Source organism: Lissotriton helveticus, chromosome 7, assembly GCF_964261635.1.
Source record: "Lissotriton helveticus chromosome 7, aLisHel1.1, whole genome shotgun sequence".
NCBI classification, from domain to species: Eukaryota; Metazoa; Chordata; class Amphibia; order Caudata; family Salamandridae; genus Lissotriton; species Lissotriton helveticus.
In genome coordinates this window covers 634,804,538-634,825,981 of record NC_136068.1, presented here as the reverse complement: position 1 = coordinate 634,825,981, position 21,444 = coordinate 634,804,538, and the positions used below count along the sequence as shown (strand labels likewise).

Here is a 21,444-nt window from a genome sequence, read left to right as displayed (position 1 = left end):
GGTTCCCCCCTGCTCCCCGGGCGGTAGGTCGTCGCCCCTGATCTCCAGCCACTCCCAAACCTCAGCCGGGGATTCAAAAAGTGCACCTTCCCTTGCGAGAGTACTTTGAGCTTTGCGGGATACAACAGCATATACTGCAGTTTCATCTCGCGCAGTTTTCTTTTTACCCCCAAATAGGACTTCCTCTGTTCTTGGACTTGTTGGGTATAGTCGGGATAAAATGGACACTCGGCTGTTCTCGATGGTGAGATCCGCCGTCTCCCTCGCTGCCCGTAGAATGCAGTCGCGATCTTTATAGTTGAGGATTTTGGCGATCAAGGCTCGTGGGGGCTCCCCGGGGCACGGCGGCTGAACCAGAGCACGATGTGCTCGCTCGATGACAAAAATGTCTGAGAGGCCTTCCGGGCCCAGCGATGCTCGAATCCAGGTTTCCAAAAAGCGTTCAGCGTTCCCCGCCTCCAGTCGCTCCGGCACCCCAAGGACCCGTATGTTGCTCCGACAGGCCCTTCCCTCCGCATCCTCAGCCCTCTGCACCAAGGCCTGCGTCGCAGCCGTGAGGTGCGTGACTGTCTTTTTGAGAGTGGCCACCTCACCCTGCAGTTCCGCAATATTTCCCTCGGCATCAGTGACTTTGTCAGCAGCCTTTCGAAGGTCAGTTTGCAGCAATTTGACGTCTATGGAGACCGTCTCGATCTGCCGCTCTAGTGCGGTATGGGAGCCCTGTATGGCTTTCAACAACTCCGCTCGAGAGGGCTCTCCGGGTTCGCCCGCTCCGTCTTCTTGGCCCGATTGGCGCGTAATCCGCTGTGAGGGCAGCCCCTGTGTGGTGTATTGGGTGATGGTGTTTGGCTGCGTGGCACGCAACATTTTGTCTTTACACAGGTCCAAGGCCCAAAGCGCTCCGGGTGCCCCCTCGGGTGTAGGAGCACTGGACCCCCTCAGACCGCAAGTCCCAAGTGCCTCTCAGCCAATGAGTTCAAGCAGGCAGCAACTCAGGCCGACACACCGGGAACAAAGCGGCTACACCGCGTGGAATGGGTTCAATATCAAGGCCTCAACAGCCGCAGGTCAGTTAAACGGACTCACATCAGACACCGATCCCCTTCAGTGAGTGTCTCCTAGGATCAAGCAAGGCAGTGCGGGGGGGCCAGCACAGGCAACACCACTCACCGCAGCGTCCTCCGGGCCCTCAATCCGCTCCCAGCGGGGCCCTCAAGGTCACGGAGCAGCACCTCTCTCAGGGGCCGGATCGGTAAAAAACCCGCGCAGTTCAGTGGCCTCCCACCGCCACAGGAGGCACGTCGCCACAGCGGGACAGACCAGCAGACCACGGGCCAAGTCCCCTCCGTCGAGCAGAGCCCCGGGCCGTCCGCCGGGCACCAGAAGACCAGGATCGCTAGGGCCGCGAGGGTCTCACCCCAGCCACTGCAGGTATCTCCCTAGGCCTCCACCACCTATACAGACATGGCGGCGGCAGCGGCAAAGGCCTCCTCCACGGGCGCCGGTCGATACAGCCCTCCCGCAGCAGCAACCAGCAGTCTCCAGGCTCCGCCACACAAGCCGCAGACGGCAGCAGGCTCCGGTGCGGATATGGAAGCACCGAGCCCCCCGGGAGCCACGGGGGAGCAGGTTCGCCACGTCGTCGTCACCGTTGCCTAGGCCGCAGTCCCCGACCTAGCCAGAGGTCCGGGGCACACCCACATCGGCTTCCAGCACAGCTCTCCGTCCAGGGACTCACTGCCGTCACTCACAGGGGGGGGTCACTAGTGGGAGGGGGTCCTCCGACCACCGCCGCAACCGGTTTTGAGCTCCAACAGGATAATTATGCAGGATTTACAGGTTCTCAGGCCGGGAGCTTGCGGAGCTCACGTCCTACCAGCCATGCTACTTGGCCACGCCCCCTCTTACAGAGAATCATTAAGTACTTTATGAAGGGACTTTTCACAGTCTTCCTCCATATGACACCCAAGATCATTCAGTTTATTTTATGCATTTATGATCTTACTAATGACAGAATAAAGAATATTGATTTACTGATTGACACCCACAAGTACTCTGGGAACTAAGTACTGTTGTCAGCCAACTCATGTTTCCTCTGTTTAAACCATTTCATAAAGCACATTTGAGGTTCCTTTCTGGAAATGATTCCTTCCCTTGGCGCTTACGCCAGTGCGCAGAGTAGAAGAAATGCATGCATTTACTGTAGAAGGACACTACCTTTTTGTTTCACTATGGACAAAGTCATTTAAGGGCACAAATCCAAGTTCATTCCTAAGTACCTACTGACTTCCATCAGTTGGCTCTTCTTTCAGTTGTCACAAAAGCTTTGAGGTTTTGAGCTGCTGATCTGGACGAGGATGTTCTGAGAAAAACAGAGGCTATGTGTCTTTAAGTTGTCCAGGGAGTGCCTCTTCCATGATTTACAAACTTTTATAGAACTTTGAGGCTTAAGAAGTAGAAACTCAAGTCTGATACAAGTTATCTTCGAAGACCGAGATCTGACTTCACCTCCTGTAAGGGAGTGACTACCTAGGAACATTGTCAGACTGTGAAACGTCGTGTACTTACTTTATGTTAAGACAGCACCTTAAGAGAGGGCTGAAGCTGTTAATCTGATTCATGCTGTTTTTTTATTCTGGGCATTTGCATGATTTAAATAGAAATATAGTGCTCTTAGAACCAAGCTGTACCTCATTACGTTAGTGGACTTCTTGCTAATGTGGAACAATACTAAGGGCTTCTTTAGATGAAGAATGATGCATGAGTACTGTCATGAGTGATCTCGTCGAATTGAACCCCATTGGGATTAGGTTTAGAAGTCATTTTAGAGGGAACTCCGGGTCTATTAGGTTCCAATGCCGTCTTCAAGTTTTGTATCCGTATTTATTTGTTATGCGCAGTAAGTACCAGGAAACAAATGGAGGCTCAAGATACAAGGAGAGGAGTGGTAGGGGGTAAAGAGGAGATGAGGAAAGGGAACAACAGAAATAAAATCGATGAATGGACAAAAAAGACATATCTCAAAGTTCAGATGTAAATTAGGTATCAGGCGAGATATTGTTTGGAATGTTTTTTTCCCTGGGCAATTTGATGCCCTTAAGTGTCAAGGCATTTCTGTAAAAAGAGGGAGCGGGCATTGTTCCATAGATCTTTCCCGCTGTGGTGAGGCATTTCTCACCATGTCTTTGCCATTTGGAGGTGATGGGTTCGGTGTTTTTTTGGAAGGGAGGTTTCTAACGGTCTGGGTTGGTACGAAAAAGTCTGTGAGGTACTTGAGAGGGGGCATTTCTAATGTGATATCAGTTTGTTTTATATGAATGAGTTTTCTTCAGTAGAAGTGAATAGAACTGGCAGGTTCTTTGCTTACTGAGCTCCTTCTGAATTGTTCAATCAATCAATCAGGGGTTTGTTAAAGCGCGACTACTCACCCGTAAGGGTCTCAAGGCGCTAGGGGGGGGGGGGGGGGGGTGCAGGTTCCATTCCATCAAGGAGGGGGTCTGTCGAAGAGCCATGTTTTGAGGTTTCTTGTGAAGATGGGGAGCGATGTTGTCTGTCTGAGGTGGAGCAGGAGGGCGTTCCATGCCTTGGCAGCGAGGAAGGAGAAGGAGCGGCCTCCCGATCAGGTCTTTCTGGTGCGGGGGACCACGGCGTAGGAGAGCTGGGCTGATCGTAGGGTCCTTTGGGGTGCGTGGAATTTGAGTCGGCTGTTCAGGTATGCTGGTCTGGTGCTGTGGAGGGCCTTGTGTGCGTGGGTGAGCATCTTAAAGGTGATTCTCGCCTCGACGGGGAGCCAGTGGAGTGTGCGCAGGTGCTGGGAGATGTGGCAGTGTTTTGGCAGGTTGAGGACCAGTCTTGCGGCGGCGTTCTGGATGTTCTGTAGCTTGCAGATGAGGTTTTTGTTTATTCCGGCGTAGAGTGCGTTGCCGTAGTCGAGTCTGCTGGTGACCAGGGTGTGAGTGACTGTCTTTCGGTGTTCGAGGGGGATCCATTTGAAGGTCTTACGAAGGAGGCGGAGGGTGTGGAAGCGGAAGATGAGACAGAGTTGATCTGGCGGTCCATTTTGAGCTCGGAGTCCAGGATGATTCCCAGGTTGCGTGCGTGATCTGTGGGGGTTGTCGGGTTTCCGAGGACGGTGGGCCACCAGGTGTCGCTCCAGGCGTCGGGGTTTGGGCCCATGATTAGTACTTCTGTTTTGTTGGTGTTTAGTTGTAGGCAGCTGTTTTTCATCCATTTGGTGACGGCTTCCATGCCTTCTCGAAAGTTACGTCTGGCGGTGTTGGGCTCGTTGGATAAGGAGAGGATGAGCTGGGTGTCGTCTGCGTATGACACGATGTTGAGTCCGTAGGTTCTGACGATGGGGGCAAGTGGAGCCATGTAGATGTTGAAGAGTGTCGGGCTGAGGGAGGAGCCCTGGGGGACTCCGCAGGTGGTAGGTGTGGGGTCTGAGAGGAAAGGGGGGGGAGTCTGACCCGCTGCGTCCTGCCAGAGAGGAAGGAGCAGATCCAGTCGAGGGCCTTGTCCTGGATTCCTGCGTCATAGAGTCTGCATATTAGGGTGCGGTGGACTGTGTCGAACGCCGCTGATAGGTCGAGGAGGATGAGGGCTACTGTTTCTCCTTTGTCCAGTAGGGTGCGGATGTCGTCTGTTGCGGCGAGGAGGGCGGTTTCCGTACTGTTTTTTTCTGAAGCCGGATTGGGAGGAGTCGAGGATGTTGTGTTCTTCAATGAATGTGGCGAGTTGGCTGTTGATGGCTTTCTCAATGACTTTCGCTGGGAACGGGAGCAGGGAGATGGGTCTGTAGTTTTTGAGGAATTGTTGAAAGCCTGCTTCTAGATGAAAAAAATCCTGAAGGGCCCATTGGATGGCAAAACTGTAAATGGAAAGCCACACGTGGAACCTTGTCAAACAATAATTTGCAATGCAATAGGTCTCACATTTCCGAGCATTTGAGCTGTAAATAACAATGCCTTTTGTTTACATGTTGTTTTTAACCGCTTCAGCGCGGCGCAGATTCCTGCGCTGTGCTGAGCGTTCTATTGAGCCTATGGGCTCATGACGGAACGGTTCCGTCATGAGCACAGCTCAACCGACGCTCATGACGGAACCGTTCCGTCATGAGCGTCGAAGGGGTTAAAACAGATAAATAAAAGGCATTGTCATTTACAAGGCCGATAGCTTAAACTCTCACAAATGCGTTTGGGCCCTGTGCTATAAAGATTTTTTTTTAAAGCGTTAGGAGAGAGCTTGTCCTGCCTGCAACAGCAGGCAGGACAAAGCTATTTGAGGAAATAATGTGTGTAGGCTATAATTATAGTCTACCCAGTAACACACGTAACAGGAGGTGTCCTCATGGGAAGTTACAAAATAAGAAAGGCGGTACTAAGGAGGGACTACTACTTTATTGTCCAATGAAAACCACAATTTACAGTGGACAATGACACAAGCCAATGAAAAATATGGGCGGAGACTGGGTGGAGCTTCAAGTCCATACCTGAATTCAGCATGCCTCACAGAGCAGCACATGCGCGACCTAAAAAGGATGTGGCAGAGCGCAGTCATACCAGGGGTTCTCTGGTTACAGGCAATGCAGGTATATGCTGTGAGTGTCATCTTTGGAGAATTGAGTCTGGCACATATAGCATTTCTAGAAGCTGGTCATAAAGACATACATAGTAGGAGAAGAAGAACATGAAGGCTTCGGGTCTGACCAGAACCTTGAGCAGGTAAGAACTGCTGCTTGTGCTAAGGACATCCATTCCAGATTGGTGGAAGAAACAGACGGCTGCGGAGGCTGAACCATACAAGGGGAAGGAAATTATGTTGGATATGCTTGCATATAAGGATTATTGCCATTTTTTGGATTATTGAGGTGCAAAAGATGTTCCACTCTCTTGATCTGCAAGGAGAACTGACTGTGAACCTGGGGAAAGAGGCACTTGACATGCCATTAAAAGCATGCAGCCTTTTCTTGTGTGAAGGTGGGGGTTGCAGACTGAATGTTTGAGAGTAGCTGCTGAGTGCATTTGCTTGTCCTCGTGCCCCCCTCCTCTCTAACACTATGCTGTTATTGTTTTTTATGCTATAGGTATCCCGCTGCTCGGTTTCATATTCCTGCTTCCACTCAGCATGCCCTGGTCGCAAATCACCGTGTCGTGGCTGGGTGTGGTTCATTACTTGGCTTGCATCACTCCGCAGCTGGGCAGTGTTCTCTACCATCTCTTCATGAACCACAAGGGGGGTGCCCCTGTCTACCACACCCTCCTCACAGTGGACATGTGTGGCGTCTGCATGGTGAATACACTTGGTGAGTGTTGCTATACAGTTGGTCACAAGGGATGAGGGAAGAGGAAAGGGGGGATACAGTGACCTGATTGACATCTACTTTGTATGGTATGCACTACGGCTGTCGTATTTACCGTTCACAGAAAAAATCTGCACTGTATATCGGACAGTCTCGCACTGCAAGCTCATGGTGACGTTTCAAGCCAAGAGCCAGTGGATACGACTTGAAAACTATGCTACAAGATGAGCAGGCATGTGCACAATCCCGTTATTTTCCCATGGTTTTTCTGTACCACAGAAGGTGAGATACTGTTCTTACCTCCCAGCCCCATCAGGTGCAAGTATACAGCATTGTTTTATTGGGCAGTAATAAATCAGATACACTAGCAATCTAGGAGAGCTCAAAGCTTAGATCAACTGCTGGCAATAGTCTGCCCTATCCACTCTTAAACTTTATCCCCTGTTCCCTCCTGGGCTGTACTAACTAAAATAGTTTTCACTGCTGTGTGGAGCTGATGGTTAGCTTCTTATCTGGAGAATTGGGCAGGTTGTCCTTAGCATTTTAATTTAGGAAGGGATGGGCGATATTTATTAGATTGCTCTGCTTTCCCAGTATTGGATCTTTCATAAATTCACATACTTAAATCTTTCCCTATCATAGCTGAGAGTCTCTCGTTAGCCTTGAAGCGGCAGCATACTGTGATAAGGACTTGAGAGGGCCTTACCCAATGGCATGTAAGTAACAAGACTCCTTCAAAGAGGAAGACTCACATTTCAGCAAATGAGAACAAAGCACTCTCTGCACACCACTCCCTCTAGATTCGACCTTACCTCTGATTTTCTAACGCATATTACTGAGGTCTGCTCCATATTGTCATTCCTATTTCAGTTTTAGGACTTATCTGAAATGTTTACCATTTCTAATGACACTTTCTCTGAATTTGCTGTATTTGGACTATGGCCCATGGAAGGTGTTCTTTTTTCTTCTTCATAGAAGAAAAGACGTCTTCAGGAACTGGAGCTCTTATGGGATAAAATAGACTATACCTAGTAAATCTTTACAAGAAATACATCGTCTAGATCTATAAAGATATAAGCTCATAGACTGTAAGATATGCAGAAAAGTGTCTTCAAAACACTGAATGGCTGTGAAAATTGTCTTCTGAGGTGACATCAGAACTGAGACAGAACCTTCTCCTGAGAAGAAATCAACCCAATCTGCTGCTGAAAGACCTTAAATATGTCAATTAGAGGAAGGTAAGGCTTCAAAGCGAGAAGCCTCGGCAGAGCAACTGCTGTTTATCTCTGTAGAACCCCCATGTAAAGCTGTAAAGAAGTCTGACAAAAAGGCTTTTAAAATAGTTTTGCCTGTTGTTTCTTTTACCACATCCTTATCTCACTGTAGACGACTGCCTCACCAACAAACTCATCATTGGCAGGTCAGGCATCGTCGACAACTTCACTATCCACAACAGTCAATGACCCTAATAAAATTGACAATTCTGTTAAATAGATCCCAGAACAAGTAAGACACTGTGAATTAATTGTCAGTAAAGGGTATTCCTAAAGCTTCATAGCTTTCAGATACTAAACCGAGCAAGGTATCACCTCTTCTGCTGCAAAAGAATCTGGAAATGGGGGACAAATCTCAAATTGAGGGTCCATTTGGCCATGCTATAAGCCTGACACAACTTTTGGTTGATTGTCAAAACATGGTGGAGGACGACAATGTAGAATTATGATCAGGCCCAAGGAGGCCTGGAAGATGACAATCAAAACAGGTTCCAAGTTGCACTGACCTCTGTAAACAATTAATCCGTAATGTTTCTGATGGATGCATCTTTCTCAGAACCTGCATCAGAAATATTTGATTTCCAGCAATGATCAAGTGCTGCCACGGGTGCTAGGGGGCACCAGCTGCAACTCAGTTTCATCTGTGCTGACATCAGTTCTTTTTTTTTGTTTGTCTCTCATCCACTTGGTCCGGAGCTCTTTCTCTATGTCTCACTAATAAAATTCTCAGCTGTTGACCGCGCTTAGCTTAAATGTCTCCTCAAAGAGCCTTACGTTTCAAGCCTTGTAGAATGTACGGCAAGATGTCTCTTTGAGATCCCCACCATAACTCTGTGATGTCTGGGGTCGGCACTAAACACCCTGGCCTGTGACTCTTGCGCATCCGTGCACCCAAAGGCCATCATGCCAATAGAATGCTAAGTTGTTTTGGTATAAAGTCTGCAGGGAGATGTCCAAGCAGACTTCTTGTCTGCAAGGTAAGTCTCCCATCAGGGAATGTTCTTCTTAGAAATCTTTCCCCAAAACAGAAAAAGTGCTGTACACGAAGGAGAAATTCTCATTTTGCCCAGTATTGGAACTATCATAGATTCCCATGCTTTGTATCATTCCCCGTCGTCGGAATGGGAGTCTCGGTAACACAAATACCATAGCTGTAGGTACAAAAGACTAAGGAAAAGGACTAGGCCTCATTCCCTTTTGTAGCATATCACCCTCTTTGTGTAAAAAGAGACCAAACTTAGGCCTCAGCCAATCAGAAGTGCCTCACCCCTTAGAACCTTCCTGAAGGAACCTCAGAGCCTCAGATTTTCTACCACACGTTGTGCTTAGGGAGTCTCCTTTGAGCTCTGCTCAACTTCTACTTTTCAAAGGATTTTCTTCAGGATTTCTACTTCAAAATCTTCAACTTCACTTCAGGATTGTTGGCTGCCTTCCAGGATGTCAGAAATGGAGAAGAAAAAAGCCCTTTTCAAACCTTGTTCCACCTGTGGTAAGAAAAGGCTTTTTGTGGAGGATAAACACAAAGACTGCATTTACTGTTTTTATCCTGACCACCAGGCTACGGACTGTAAAATCTGTCGCACCTTTTCGGCCAAGACCCTCCGGGACCGTGAGGGAAGACTCTTGACATGGCTCCATAAGCTGAAAACCAGGAAAGACACTGTCTCCAGTGACAGTGAGGAAGCAGCATCGATGTCTTCTTCAAGAAGGTCAGTGAAGAGGGGTAGGGGTTCCCCTTCACCTTCTATCGAAAGATCTTCTAAGGCCTCAAAAAATACCCCCAGTGAGTCTGAGAGCCCAGGTCCCAGCAAATCTCCTCACCGAGGTGTAAAGGAGAGGATAGGACCAGATTCGCCTTCTAAAGGTGAGAAGACTGTCTCAGCCTTCAAAAAACCTTCATCCCAGTCTTCTGAGAGGAGTTCCAAGTCCTCAACGACGAAGGCATCGACGACGGAGGCCCCGTCGACTAAGAAATCGAAATCTGCATTGATGTCGTCGACGATCCAGTCGACAGGGGAGGCGTCGACGAAGGTACCGTCGACGGCGGTTTCTTCACCGTCGACGGAGGCGACGCCGATGACGAAGACGCCGACGAGGGCGGCGCCGACGACGAAGGTGTCGACGACAAAGGTGCCGTCGACGAAGGTGCCGACGACGACAGTTTCAATCTCACCGGCGACGATGGTGTCGACGATGGCGGCGACGACGGTCTCGTCGACGAGGGCGTCGATGACGACGACTTTGACCGTGACAACGGCTGGCGTGTCGACCGTTTCCTCGCCGACGACTTCAACGACCCCGATCTCGTCGACGCGTATACAACTGTCGACGACGGAACCGTCGACGATACTATCCTCGGAAAAGAGAATTACCATTTCTGTGACACGGATCACTCCATCCATCATGATTCCTCCGGGTTACAAGAGGTCCATGATGATTCCTCGGATGAGGATCAGCAGTCGGATCATGACTCTATTTCCAATACCGAATATGATGAGTATATCATTCCGGATCCAGCATCGTCAGTCCCAGATCCAGCGGATTCCCCGCCTGCAGACATTGGGGGCTTCCATCAGCTGATGGAAAGAGCCGCAGCGAGATTCAAATTAGCCATGCCTAAGGTTACCACGGATTGTTTTTTATATGATTTCAAGGAACCTTTTAGGACATCGACTAGGTCCATTCCTATTGTGGACCATGTGTGGAAGGAGGGCCTAAAGGCCATGAAAAACCCGGCGACGGTGGTCCCGGTGCTACCGCGTCTGGATAAAAAATACAAGGCACCAGATGATGGTCCGGCAGCCTTAACGGGTCATCCAAGACCAGACTTGGTGATCTCGCAGGCTGCGCAGAGGAAATCCCGTAACCCCTCTGCTCCCTTAATGACTCCTCCGGACAAGGAAGGGCGGAGGTTGGATAATGTGGGGAAGAGATTCTCGTCGATGGCAAGTTTGCTGGTGCGAGCGGCAAATGCCCTAGCGATCATGGTAGATACGACCGCCAGCTTTGGTGTGATGTTGCTCCATACCTTGACCAGCTGCCTCCGGAGTCTACGACTGAGGCAAAGAAGATCTTGCAGGAGGGAGAAGCTACTTCGATGGAAATCATTGACTGTGCAATGGATATTGCGCCAACGGCGTTCCATTCATTGGCTGGGGCGGCTGTCCTCCGACGCCAAGGGTGGCTCAAAGCTACTTGGTTTAGGCCTGAAATTCAAAACAAGGTCCTGGATCTTCCCTTCGATGGTGAAGCGTTATTTGGCAAACTCATTGATGACACTCTTCAAGACATAAAAAAGGACACAGAGACTGCCAGGTCCTTGGGGACCCTTCAATACAGAAAGTCTCCTTTTAAAGGATCCAGAGGTAGAGGTGGTAACTTCAGAGGGTCCTATCAGCAACAACAACGCTATTCCACCACGGGCTCAGGTTCCCAGCAGTACCGTCAGCCTTATCAGCAGCGGCAAGGCCAGTCTACCAACTACTCTAGGCCTTACAATAAGGGGAAACAGGCTGGACGAGGACGAGATTCGTCCAAACGCCAATAGCGGCCTCCTGGACCCTCCTTCAAGAGATCATCAGTTGGAGGCAGGGTCACCAAATACCTTCACAACTGGTCCAAGATAACATCGGACCGTTGGGTGCTCAACATCATTCAGAAAGGGCATACCTTGGAATTCACGCAAGTCCCTCCACCCAAGCCCCCGGCAGCCATTCCATCGAAACACCAGCGTCTTCTGCGGTTCGAGGTCCAACAGATGCTCCGGAAGGGAGCAATAGAGCCGGTCCCCGCAAACCAAAGGGGGCAAGGATTTTATTCCAGGTTCTTCCTGGTGAAGAAGACGCAAGAAAAGTGGCGCCCCATTTTAGACCTCAGGGAGCTAAACACCTATCTCCCTTTCCTTCCGGATGGTCTCTCTCCAGGACATCTTGAAGCTCATCAGCCCGGGGGATTTCATGGCCACACTAGATCTCGAGGATGCGTATTTCCATGTTCCGATTCACCCAGCACACAGTAGCCAAGAGCCATTTTCAGTTCAGGGTCTTACCCTTTGGACTCCGTTCAGCCCCAAGAATTTTCACAAAGGTGCTGGTGCCAGTAGAAGCTTTCCTGCGAAGGAACCATTTCCAGGTCTTTCCCTACCTGGACGACTGGTTACTGAAAGCTCCGTCCAGGGAGGCAGCGCTGGAGGCTGTTCAAGCTTGTACCAATTTGTTTCAGAATCTGGGACTCACTCTGAACAACGAGAAATCTTCCCTGGTTCTGTCCAGGAAGGCTCGCTTCCTGGGAGCCATCTTGGAGAAGTGTGGCTCACTGGTTAGAGGAGGCAGACCTGGAAGCAGAGGTCAGCCCAGGACCAGGGTTCAATTCCCGGCTCAGTGGGGTCTTGAGTCCTAAAATGTCCATGGACTCGACAATTCTCGCTCCGGTGCCTACTCGATTCACGGGTTCACACTCTGCGACTCTGGGCAATAGCTTGCTTAATCTCCACAACGGCCCCTCGCGGCGGGATGCCTGGCTTTCACCTTGCGGATACCCTGCCGGGGTTATCTCACAGGGGAATACCAGGACGGGTTCCCTAAGCAAGCGCTTAGAAACCGCTTGGTGATTTGCGCTATATAAATTCCTGTACATTCCAGGCTCTCAAGAGCCTTCCCTACTCAGGACAGGAGAGACAAATTACAAACCTTTGCTCAGGACTTGCGAACAAAAAAGTGTCTTTCAGTTCGTCGTTACAAGTCTCTGCTGGGGGTGATTTCATCGTGTATCCCACTAATTCCCCATTGCAGACTAAGAATGCGTCCTCTGCAGGAGCAACTAGACAACCAGTGGCAGCAGGTCCACGGTTCATTCGAGGACAGAGTGACGGTCACTCCAAGCATGAAGGAAGCAGCCTTATGGTGGACAAATCAAGACAACTTGTCCCAAGGTCTATCATTCGTAAGCGACCCGTCTCCGCAAGTGATAACAACGGACGCATCATTGGAGGGTTGGGGGGCAGTGATGCAAGACCTGCATGTCAGCGGTCATTGGTCGCCCCAGGAGAAACGCCTCCACTTCAACCTGTTAGAATTCAGGGCGATACGACTGGCTCTGCAAGCTTTTCTGCCTCGCCTAAAAGGTTCACAGGTGCTTATCAGGACGGACAACATCACGGCCATGCACTATGTGAACAAGGAAGGGGGAACCAGATCTCGTCCATTGTCGCAGGAAGCTCAGCAGATCTGGGAATGGGCGATCCTTCAAAGGATTTCACTGAGGGCAGAACACTTGCCAGGCGTCCTCAACAAAAACGCCGACAGTCTGAGCAGGTCATCCTCAGTCAGCCACGAATGGAAATTGAATCAGAGAGTCTTGGAGGAGGTCTTCAGCCATTGGGGCAGACCAGAGATCGATCTTTTTGCCACCCCGACCAACAAGAAATGCCGGTTTTATGCAAGCAGGCTTCCCCATCGAGGTTCTCTGGGGAGTGCGCTTTCGATAGCATGGTCGAGGACATTTGTCTACGCTTTTCCTCCCATTCCTCTGATTCCATGGCTCATCAGGAAGATCAAGGTGGAGCCGTGCAGGATGATCCTTATAGCCCCTGCTTGGCCGAGGCAGTTCTGGTTCACGGAACTCCATCTGCTGTCGATAGCCCCTCCTCTTCCTTTGGAGGTTCTTCCAGATCTCCTCACGATGTCCGAGGGACAAGTTTGGCACCCAGATCTGCAGTCACTACACCTGACTGCATGGCTCCTGAGCAGCGAGAATTTATGAACCTCCCCATTTCAAGTGAGATTAAGGAGGTCCTTTCTCAGGCAAGAGCTCCTTCTATGAACAGGACTTACCGTCTTAAGTGGAAGAGATTTTGCTGCTGGTGCAGGAAAGAAGGCATTGATCCTTTCGCTTCCAAGCCTCATCAGATTCTTCCTTATCTGCTGTCCTTGGCCAAGTCGGGACTAGCCCATTCATCGATTAAGGTCCATTTGGCGGCGATATCGAGGTTCAGGAGGACTGGCTCTGGACCCTCCTTGTGGTCCTCCAGGATTGTCAAGCAATTTCTAAAGGGATTGTTCAGAGTTTATCCACCAGTGAGACCACCGCCTCCTACATGGCATCTGAATCTAGTCCTTTCTCAACTCATGAAGGGCCCGTTTGAACCAATCCATCATTCTGACATGAAATACCTTTCATGGACTGTTGGCTTTCCTCCTCGCTCTCACGTCGTTGGAGAATTGCAGGCCTTGACTATCCAAGAACCTTTCCTTCAATTCAAGAGAAACACTGTCATCATGAGGACTAATCCGAGGTTTATGCCTAAAGTCCCCTCGGACTTCCACTTGAATGAGCCGGTCATTCTGAAGACGTTCTTTCCTCAACCGGCTACACCAGCAGAGAGAGCATTGCATTCGCTTGATGTGCAACGGTGTTTGAAATTCTACTTGGAGCGTACTAAGAGTTTTCGGAAGACCTCTCAGTTATTTGTTGCCTTCGGAGGTCCAAGCAAGGGCCTTCCTCTTTCCAAGCAGGGCATTTCAAGATGGATCACGAGTGCCATTCTGCATTGTCACACTGCTGCAGGAAAACCTCTGACTGGGAAGGTTCGAGCACATTCCACGAGATCTGTGGCTTCTTCTACAGCCCTCTTCGCAGGGGTACAGATCAAAGACATTTGCAGAGCTGCTACCTGGAGCAGCATCCACACCTTTACCAGGCATTACTGCTTGGAATCCTTACAACAAGATGATGTGGCAGTAGGACAGGCTGTCCTGAGGAACCTCTTCCAATGATTGGTGAGCTTTCCTTTCTTTCCCACCTTCCGTCTTTCACATTTTGTATCTTTATGTCATGTTGCCTATTGCTATATTGTGATGATGCAAAATGTGGTTTTGTTACTAACTGCTTGCTACTCTGATACAAAGCATGGGAATCTATGAAAGTTCCAATACTGGGGTACGAAAACAAGTTACTTACCTGTAACTTTGGTTACCCAGTATTGGTAACTTTCATAGATTCCCATGCACCCGCCCACCTCCCCGAGGAAAGCTCAGCCTACTACAGATATGGTGTCTAAGTACACAACGGCTACGAAAATATGAGGCTCTGAGGTTCCTTCAGGAAGGTTCTAAGGGGTGAGGCACTTCTGATTGGCTGAGGCCTAAGTTTGGTCTCTTTTTACACAGAGGGTGATATGCTACAAAAGGGAATGAGGCCTAGGCCTTTTCCTTAGTCTTTTGTACCTACAGCTATGGTATTTTTGTTACCGAGACTCCCATTCCGACGACGGGGGAATGATACAAAGCATGGGAATCTATGAAAGTTACCAATACTGGGGAACCAAAGTTACAGGTAAGTAACTTGTTTTCTTTTTCTTCAAGAAAGAGGTCCTAAACCAGAGACCATTCAGAGATCCACACCATTGCCAATGATAGACTTTGATGTCTGGAAAACTACTAGTGCCTTAGAAGAAGTAGATGGAGTTCCCCGGTCGACACCATGCAGGTCGAGGCCTTCCATTCAAATATGCTGGGCCGCGTATTTTCAGGACAGCCTTTTAACCAACCCTCTGGTCAACTCTACAAGAGGAAGTTTGTTCCTCTGCATTTGGCAACTCTGGAGGCTCTGTGGCAACGCCTTCATTGGTTTCACTCCTGGGGCTGTATTATGGTAAAAGTGCATTTTCATGTTTGCGCTGGGCTGCTGGGGGCAAACAGTGAAAATGCACTCTTATTACCTTAAATGAGCTGCCCCCACGGCAGCCACAAACTTGTGCCGCCCTGGAGGCAGCGCATTCAGGTGAAAAACCTGAGCAGCTGTTTTACATCCGCTCCGTGTTTTCACTGTGCAGGCTGCACCCGCCTGCACTTTTAAAGGGGATTAGAGATCGCTTATAGGGGATTAGAGATTGCTTACAGGCGGGTGCAGTCAGTGACTGCACCCACCTGCAAGGGAATTTCTGGGGGGGTCAATGGGACATCCCCCGCCGGAGGGCTGCTATCACGAGGTGCACTCAGTGCACCAGCTTTTAGGTGGCGCACTGTAAGTGCACCTCCTGCGGGCTTCTTTGCCTCTGCACCCGAATCTGTAATATAGCACGGGTGCAGAGGCAAAGGTATTCCTTCGTTTGCATGGGGCACACCCCCCAAGCAAGGTAGGGAGCGCCCTGTGCAGATAGCGCTGGCGCTTTATGTGCGCCTGCGCTATCTGTATGAAGGTACCGCACAAGAGTCTGCAGCCCCTTCTGTAATACCAAAGTGTCTCGTTGCACCCCCGGGGCACTTTATGTAATAGGGCCCATGGTGCCTAAGATGAAGTCCAATGCAACCAAGGTGCTATGTTTATTTGTTCATGTCCAACCCTCAGGTCTGTAGTGATAGCGCCCATGGAGCTGGCTCTAGTGCCAGGCATGGAACTGACAGATGAAAATTTCATTTATGTTTCAAGGGGAAAAAACAGGCTAACTTCAGTGAAGAACCTCCATGTGAACCACTCCCCAGAGAAAAAGGTCCACCCATTGACACGCGATTTTTGTTATATAGTCATATGCCTTGGCTATGGAGGATAAGTGCTATGGATGCATGACGATGATAACTCAGAAGCTGATCAACTCCTACTTTTATAATACTATTTCTGCCTTTACTAGTAGAAAATGCCAGTGGCCTAGATATTTCTTCAGAAGGGGGTAAGGAGGAGGTCAGTTTATTCATGACAGTTGTTAGGTAGGCTGCAAAGACTTTGGAACTGACATTGCCTTCTTCAGAAGTGTAGTGAATGTTGTGACTAAGTTTTGCGACCCTCTGTAGTTTTTGCAGAACCCTTACTTCCATTTAACATGGTTGTCTTAGACCCTGTAATCACTGCAATGGAGAACATCTTTTCAGGCCTAGCAGTCTGTAGACAGCTCACCAGACACCATATTTTGGCTCAGGGTGACCTACACTTTTTATCTTTTATCTGTCACCTGAGAGTCTGGTGGTTTAGACACCGTCCTCAAAAACCAAAGGCTTTTCCTATGGCCCTTCCAAACCGAATCCAAGAAGCTTGCCATTGAATCGCAATGTTTTTGCCTCCAGCAGCTTGACTTCATGCATAGCTAATGCCCCGGCCGTTTAAGCCACCATGTCCATTCATTATGGCACCTAGCAAAACACAGTCATCTGTGTGCCAGAGCAAATGATGAAGCAACTGGTGAATGATGAACTGGAAGCATCTAAACGGACACTAAAATGTGCCTTTGATTTTTCAGACACCATGGCCAAGTCTATGGCAGAATCTGTCATGCTATACCAACACACATTGATGCGTTTGAGGCAGTGTCCACACTATGCTAGTGGGCATGCCCTTTGATACATCTACTTGAATTCTTCAAAATCAGCAGGGCGACTGTCCTAGCTCTGGGCTTGGTCTTCCTGGCACTGCAGTTTCACCAAAAATATGGATATTCCGTGATCTGAAAGAAGCACGTACCTTAGAATTTACCCCCAGGCGTCAGACTGGATCCGGAAAGTTTTTCGTCAGCAGTACCCCTGCACGTCGGTAGGCGTTGTGTGGCTCAGCGTGTGCCGTTGGCGCCGGAATGACGTCTCTGGAGCTACTTAGACGCGCGCGCGCTGACGTCAGCTCTTTCTTTTTCCACACCAGGAAGAGCAAGTACCCCCAGTAATTTTTTGCCTGAACTTTTCTAGGCCTTTTCCCTCATCTTTTCGAGTCAATCACCTCCTGGTGTCGTAGGGATGCCCGGTTTCAAGAACTGCGGGGACTGTCATCGCATGATGTCGGTGAAAGACCCCCACGTATCTCTACTGCCTGGGGCGTGACCATGATCCCAAGTTGTGCCACGACTCCTGGGCCATGGCGCCGAAGACTTTGCGGGAGCGGTCCCAAAAGTTGCTTGAAGTCTGGCAGTTGGGTCCGTGCGCTTGAGTCCTGGTCCCGTGGGAGGTCGAGGGACCAGTCGCGGAACCATCATCACCATTCTTCAGGATCTAAGTCTTCGCACTCGGGGTCAGGTGAGTTGAAGCATTCCAAAAAGAAGTCGAAGAAGCATCGGCGCTCCTCGACTTCCCGTCATGGCTGAGGGTGCAGGCGGTGCCACCCCCATGGCTCCGGCGGAGCCTGCGACGCCGCTGCCAGTCTGCCCCCTTCCAGGGTGCAGCAGCGACGCCTGCTCAGGTGCAAGAGTTTCTTGCTGCCATGGCCCAACTCTTTGGGCCGTCTGGCCCCGCTGGGGTGCCTGTAGCCCCCGCTGGCCCGACTAAGGGTCCTGCTTTGCCATCTCTGGCGGCTGTGGCCCAGGTGTTGCCAGCAGCTCCGGCCCCGGTGTCACCAGCGGCTCCGGCCTGACGCCGCAGGCCCCCCAGGGATCCGCGATCGGATTCCGATCGACACCGGTTGACCTAGTGACACCTCCACCGATGCCAATCTCCCCGGCACCGCTTCGACGTCGCCCGCTCCTAGGGACAATGTCGTCCCCAGGTTCAGCCCCGACACTGTGCCGGATCGGCGTTGCACGACGCCGCTACCGCTAGGCCCTTTTGTGCCCTATGTCCATCCTCCTTATTTTGAGCCTGTTCCACAGACTTCGGAAGAAGGGGAGGACTTGGAGGGGTCTGAGGACCCTCTAGCACAGGACTGTGCTTATGATCCGGACTGGGCAGAGGATTTGGGGGATGCCAGTGGTCTTGACACCTCACCCGACCATAGCATGCTGTCTCCTAACGTGGCTACGGAGAAGGGAGCCAGTTACGCAGTGGTGTTGCGTAGGGCAGCCGAGGCTTTCCACCTCAAACTCCCTATGGTGGCCGTCAGGACTAACCGCCTGACAACTGGCTTCTCAGGGGATGTCCAGAACACTCTGATGGATATGCCCTTTGATGGCATTCGCCTTTTTGGCAATAAGGCAGATAGTGCATTGGAGCACTTCAAGGACTCCTGGGCTATGGCCAAGTCCTTGGGCCTGTCGGCCGCTCTGCCTCCTTCGCCTTCTGCTTTTCACTCCTTTTGTGACCACGGAAGGGGCGCCCCACAGCGTTAGCAGAGCCAAAGGCCACAGCAGCAACAACTTCAGCGTGGCCGCGGATGTGGAAACCGTTGAGGCGGTTCAGGGGGCCAGCGGGCGGGTCAGTCCACTTCCATACGCTCAGCATCCACTTCAAAGCCTTCCTAGTCCGACCTTTCTGGCCCATCAGACGCCAGTGTGTGGACGGATACGCCATCACCTCCACCACTGGCGTAACATCCCTTCAGGTAAGTGGGTGCTATAGATTGTCCGAAGGGGCTACTCCCTCCCCTTCGAGACTACTCCTCCTGCCATGCCTTCTCAGTACCACTGCATGTCCGGGGATCACTTGCCACTTCTCCAGCAGGAAGTTGCGGCCCTCTTGGCCAAAGGAGTTATCAAGCACGTTCCGACACCAGAAGTAGGTTGTGGTTCTTATTACCACTACTTTCTGGTTCCAAAGAAGGACAAGGGCCTGCATCCTATCTTAGACCTTCGGAACGTCAATCGCTTCCTCCAAAAGGAGAAGTTCAAGATGCTCACACTTGCTCAGGTCTTGTCTGCCCTGGACCCGCAAGACTGGATGGTGGCGTTGGACTTGCAGGACGCCTATTTTCATATTCCTGTTCTGCCTGCCCACATGCACTACCTGCGATTCACTGTAGGCCACAAGCACTTTTAGTTTACGGTGCTCCCCTTTGGCCTTACCAGCACCCCTCGGTGTTCGCAAATGTGATGGCAGTGGTCGCAGCTCATCTGCGCAGATCAGGGGTTTCAGTCTTCCTCTATCTCGACGACTGGCTGTTGAAGGCGTGCTCGCCCCAGGCAGTTGTCTCCCACCTCCAGACTACGGCCGCCTCCTGCATTTGCTGGGATTTTCCATCAACTTGCCGAAGTCGCACCTGATTCCCTCAGAGGCTCCTTTTCATCGGAGAGGTTCTGGACTCAGCGCAGTATCAGATTTATTCTCTCGAAACGCGCAGTCTGGGGCATTCATGCTATGATTCCGATCTTTTAGCCTCTGTCCTAGGTTTCGGTCAGGATGACCCTTTGGCTACTGGGCCTGATGGCCTCCTGCATCCTGCTTGTGGATCATGCCAGATGGCATATGCGGGCTCTGAAGTGGTACCTGAAGTTGCAGTGGGCACAGCATCAGGGCAACCTGTCCGATCACGTCCAGATCTCGGAGGGCACTGCACGGCAATTGCAGTGGTGGCTCACGAATAGCGATTGGGTCAATGGCAGATCCCTCTCCCTTTCCCAACTAAAACATACAGTTGTGACAGATGCGTCCCTTCTGGGAAGGGGCAGCCACATGGGGGAGGAGGAGATCAGATGCCTCTGGTCTCCGGCGGGTCCAAGCTCCACATCAACCTTCTGGAGTGCGGACTTGCACTGAAGTGATTCCTTCCCTCTGTCATGGGGTGAGTAGTGCAGGTGTTCAGACCACACCACCGCTATGTGGTACGGCAACAAACTGGGCGGGGTGGAGTCATGTACCCTATGCCAAGAGGCTCTGCACCTCTGGGCTTCGCTGGAGCATCAGAGCATGTCCCTGGTGGTTCAACACCTGGCAGATTCTTTGAACGCCAGGGCGGACATATCAATCTTTTGGAGCTTCGGGTAATCCGATTTGTAGTGAAAGCATTCCTTCCCTCTGTCCAGGGAAGTGTAGTGCAGGTGTTCACGGACAACACCACTGCCATGTGGTATTGCAACAAACAGGGTGGGGTGGGGTCGTGGACCCTATGTCAGGAGGCTCTGCGTGGTTCAACACCTGGCAGGTTCTCTGAACGCCAGGGCGGACAAACTCAGCTGCCGGTGCATGATGGCTCATGATTGGTGTCTGAACTCGGACGTGGCTCAAGGTCTCTTTCAGCAATGGAGAGAGCCTTGGTTAGATCTATTCGCCACCGAAGAGAACACGCAATGTCATCAGTTCTGCGTGTTGGAATTTTCAAGGCGGCACTCGCTCGGCGACGCTTTTTGTAGCGAGTGGAGTTGCGGTCTGTGGTAGGCCTTTCCACCTATACCACTTCTGCCCAGAGTGCTGAAGAAGATGAGGCGCGACCGGGCCCAAGTCATCCTTGTGGCTCCGGACTGGGCTCGACGAGTATGGTATCCCGAGCTACTCTGTATGAGCATCCATCCCCCGATCATCTGCCTCTTCACGAGGATCTTCTGTTGCAGCAGCAGGGGACGGTCCTCCACCCAAACCTGTCCAGTCTCCACCTCCTTGCGTGGAGATTGAGCAGCGGCAGTTGACGTCTTTCGGAATGTGATGTTATCTTGGCAGCCAGGCATCCCTCCACTAAGACGGTATATGCGTGCAGGTGGAATATGTTTGTGGCATGGTGCACAGCAAAGGCTGTAAATCCCCTTTCTGCTCCTCTTTCAGAGGACCTTCTTTTTCTTCTCTCGTTGGCCCAGCAGGGCTCTGCTCTGGGCACTGTCAGGGGCTATCTCTCAGCCATTTCCGCTTTTTTAAGGCTTCCAGATCAGCCTTCCCTTTTCAAGTCCCCTGTTGTAAATAGATTCTTGAAAGTCATCACGCACATGTTTCCTCCTGTTCCTTTCTTGATGCCTCAGTGGGACTTGAATCTAGTTCTTACTTTTCTGATGTGTGCTCCCTTTGAGCCACTTCATAATTGCCATCTTTGTCTCCTCACTCTAAAGACTGCTTTTCTGGTTGCCATCACCTCTGCCAGGAGAGTGAGTGAGCTCCAGGCTCTTTCTTCTAAGCCTCCTTTTCTCATTGTCCATCTGGACAAAATTGTTCTAAGAACTTGTCCTTCTTTTCTGCCAAAGGTTGTCACTGCCTTTCACATCGGGCAGACCATCACTTTGCCCACCTTCTTGCCGCCTCCGCATCCCTCAAAAGAGGAAGA

The 21,444-nt window shown here is 50.8% G+C and overlaps 1 protein-coding gene across 2 annotated transcripts in view; it reads left to right on the top strand.

The window, feature by feature from the left end:
• The window catches only part of PAQR4 (progestin and adipoQ receptor family member 4), a 149,663-nt gene that overhangs the window by 90,707 nt on the left and 37,512 nt on the right, over positions 1-21,444 (top strand). For both annotated transcript variants that reach the window (XM_078652881.1, XM_078652882.1), the window contains exon 2: positions 6,086-6,304. In XM_078652881.1, coding sequence (XP_078509007.1) covers positions 6,086-6,304 — 219 coding nt within the window. The remainder of the gene's footprint in view (positions 1-6,085; positions 6,305-21,444) is intronic.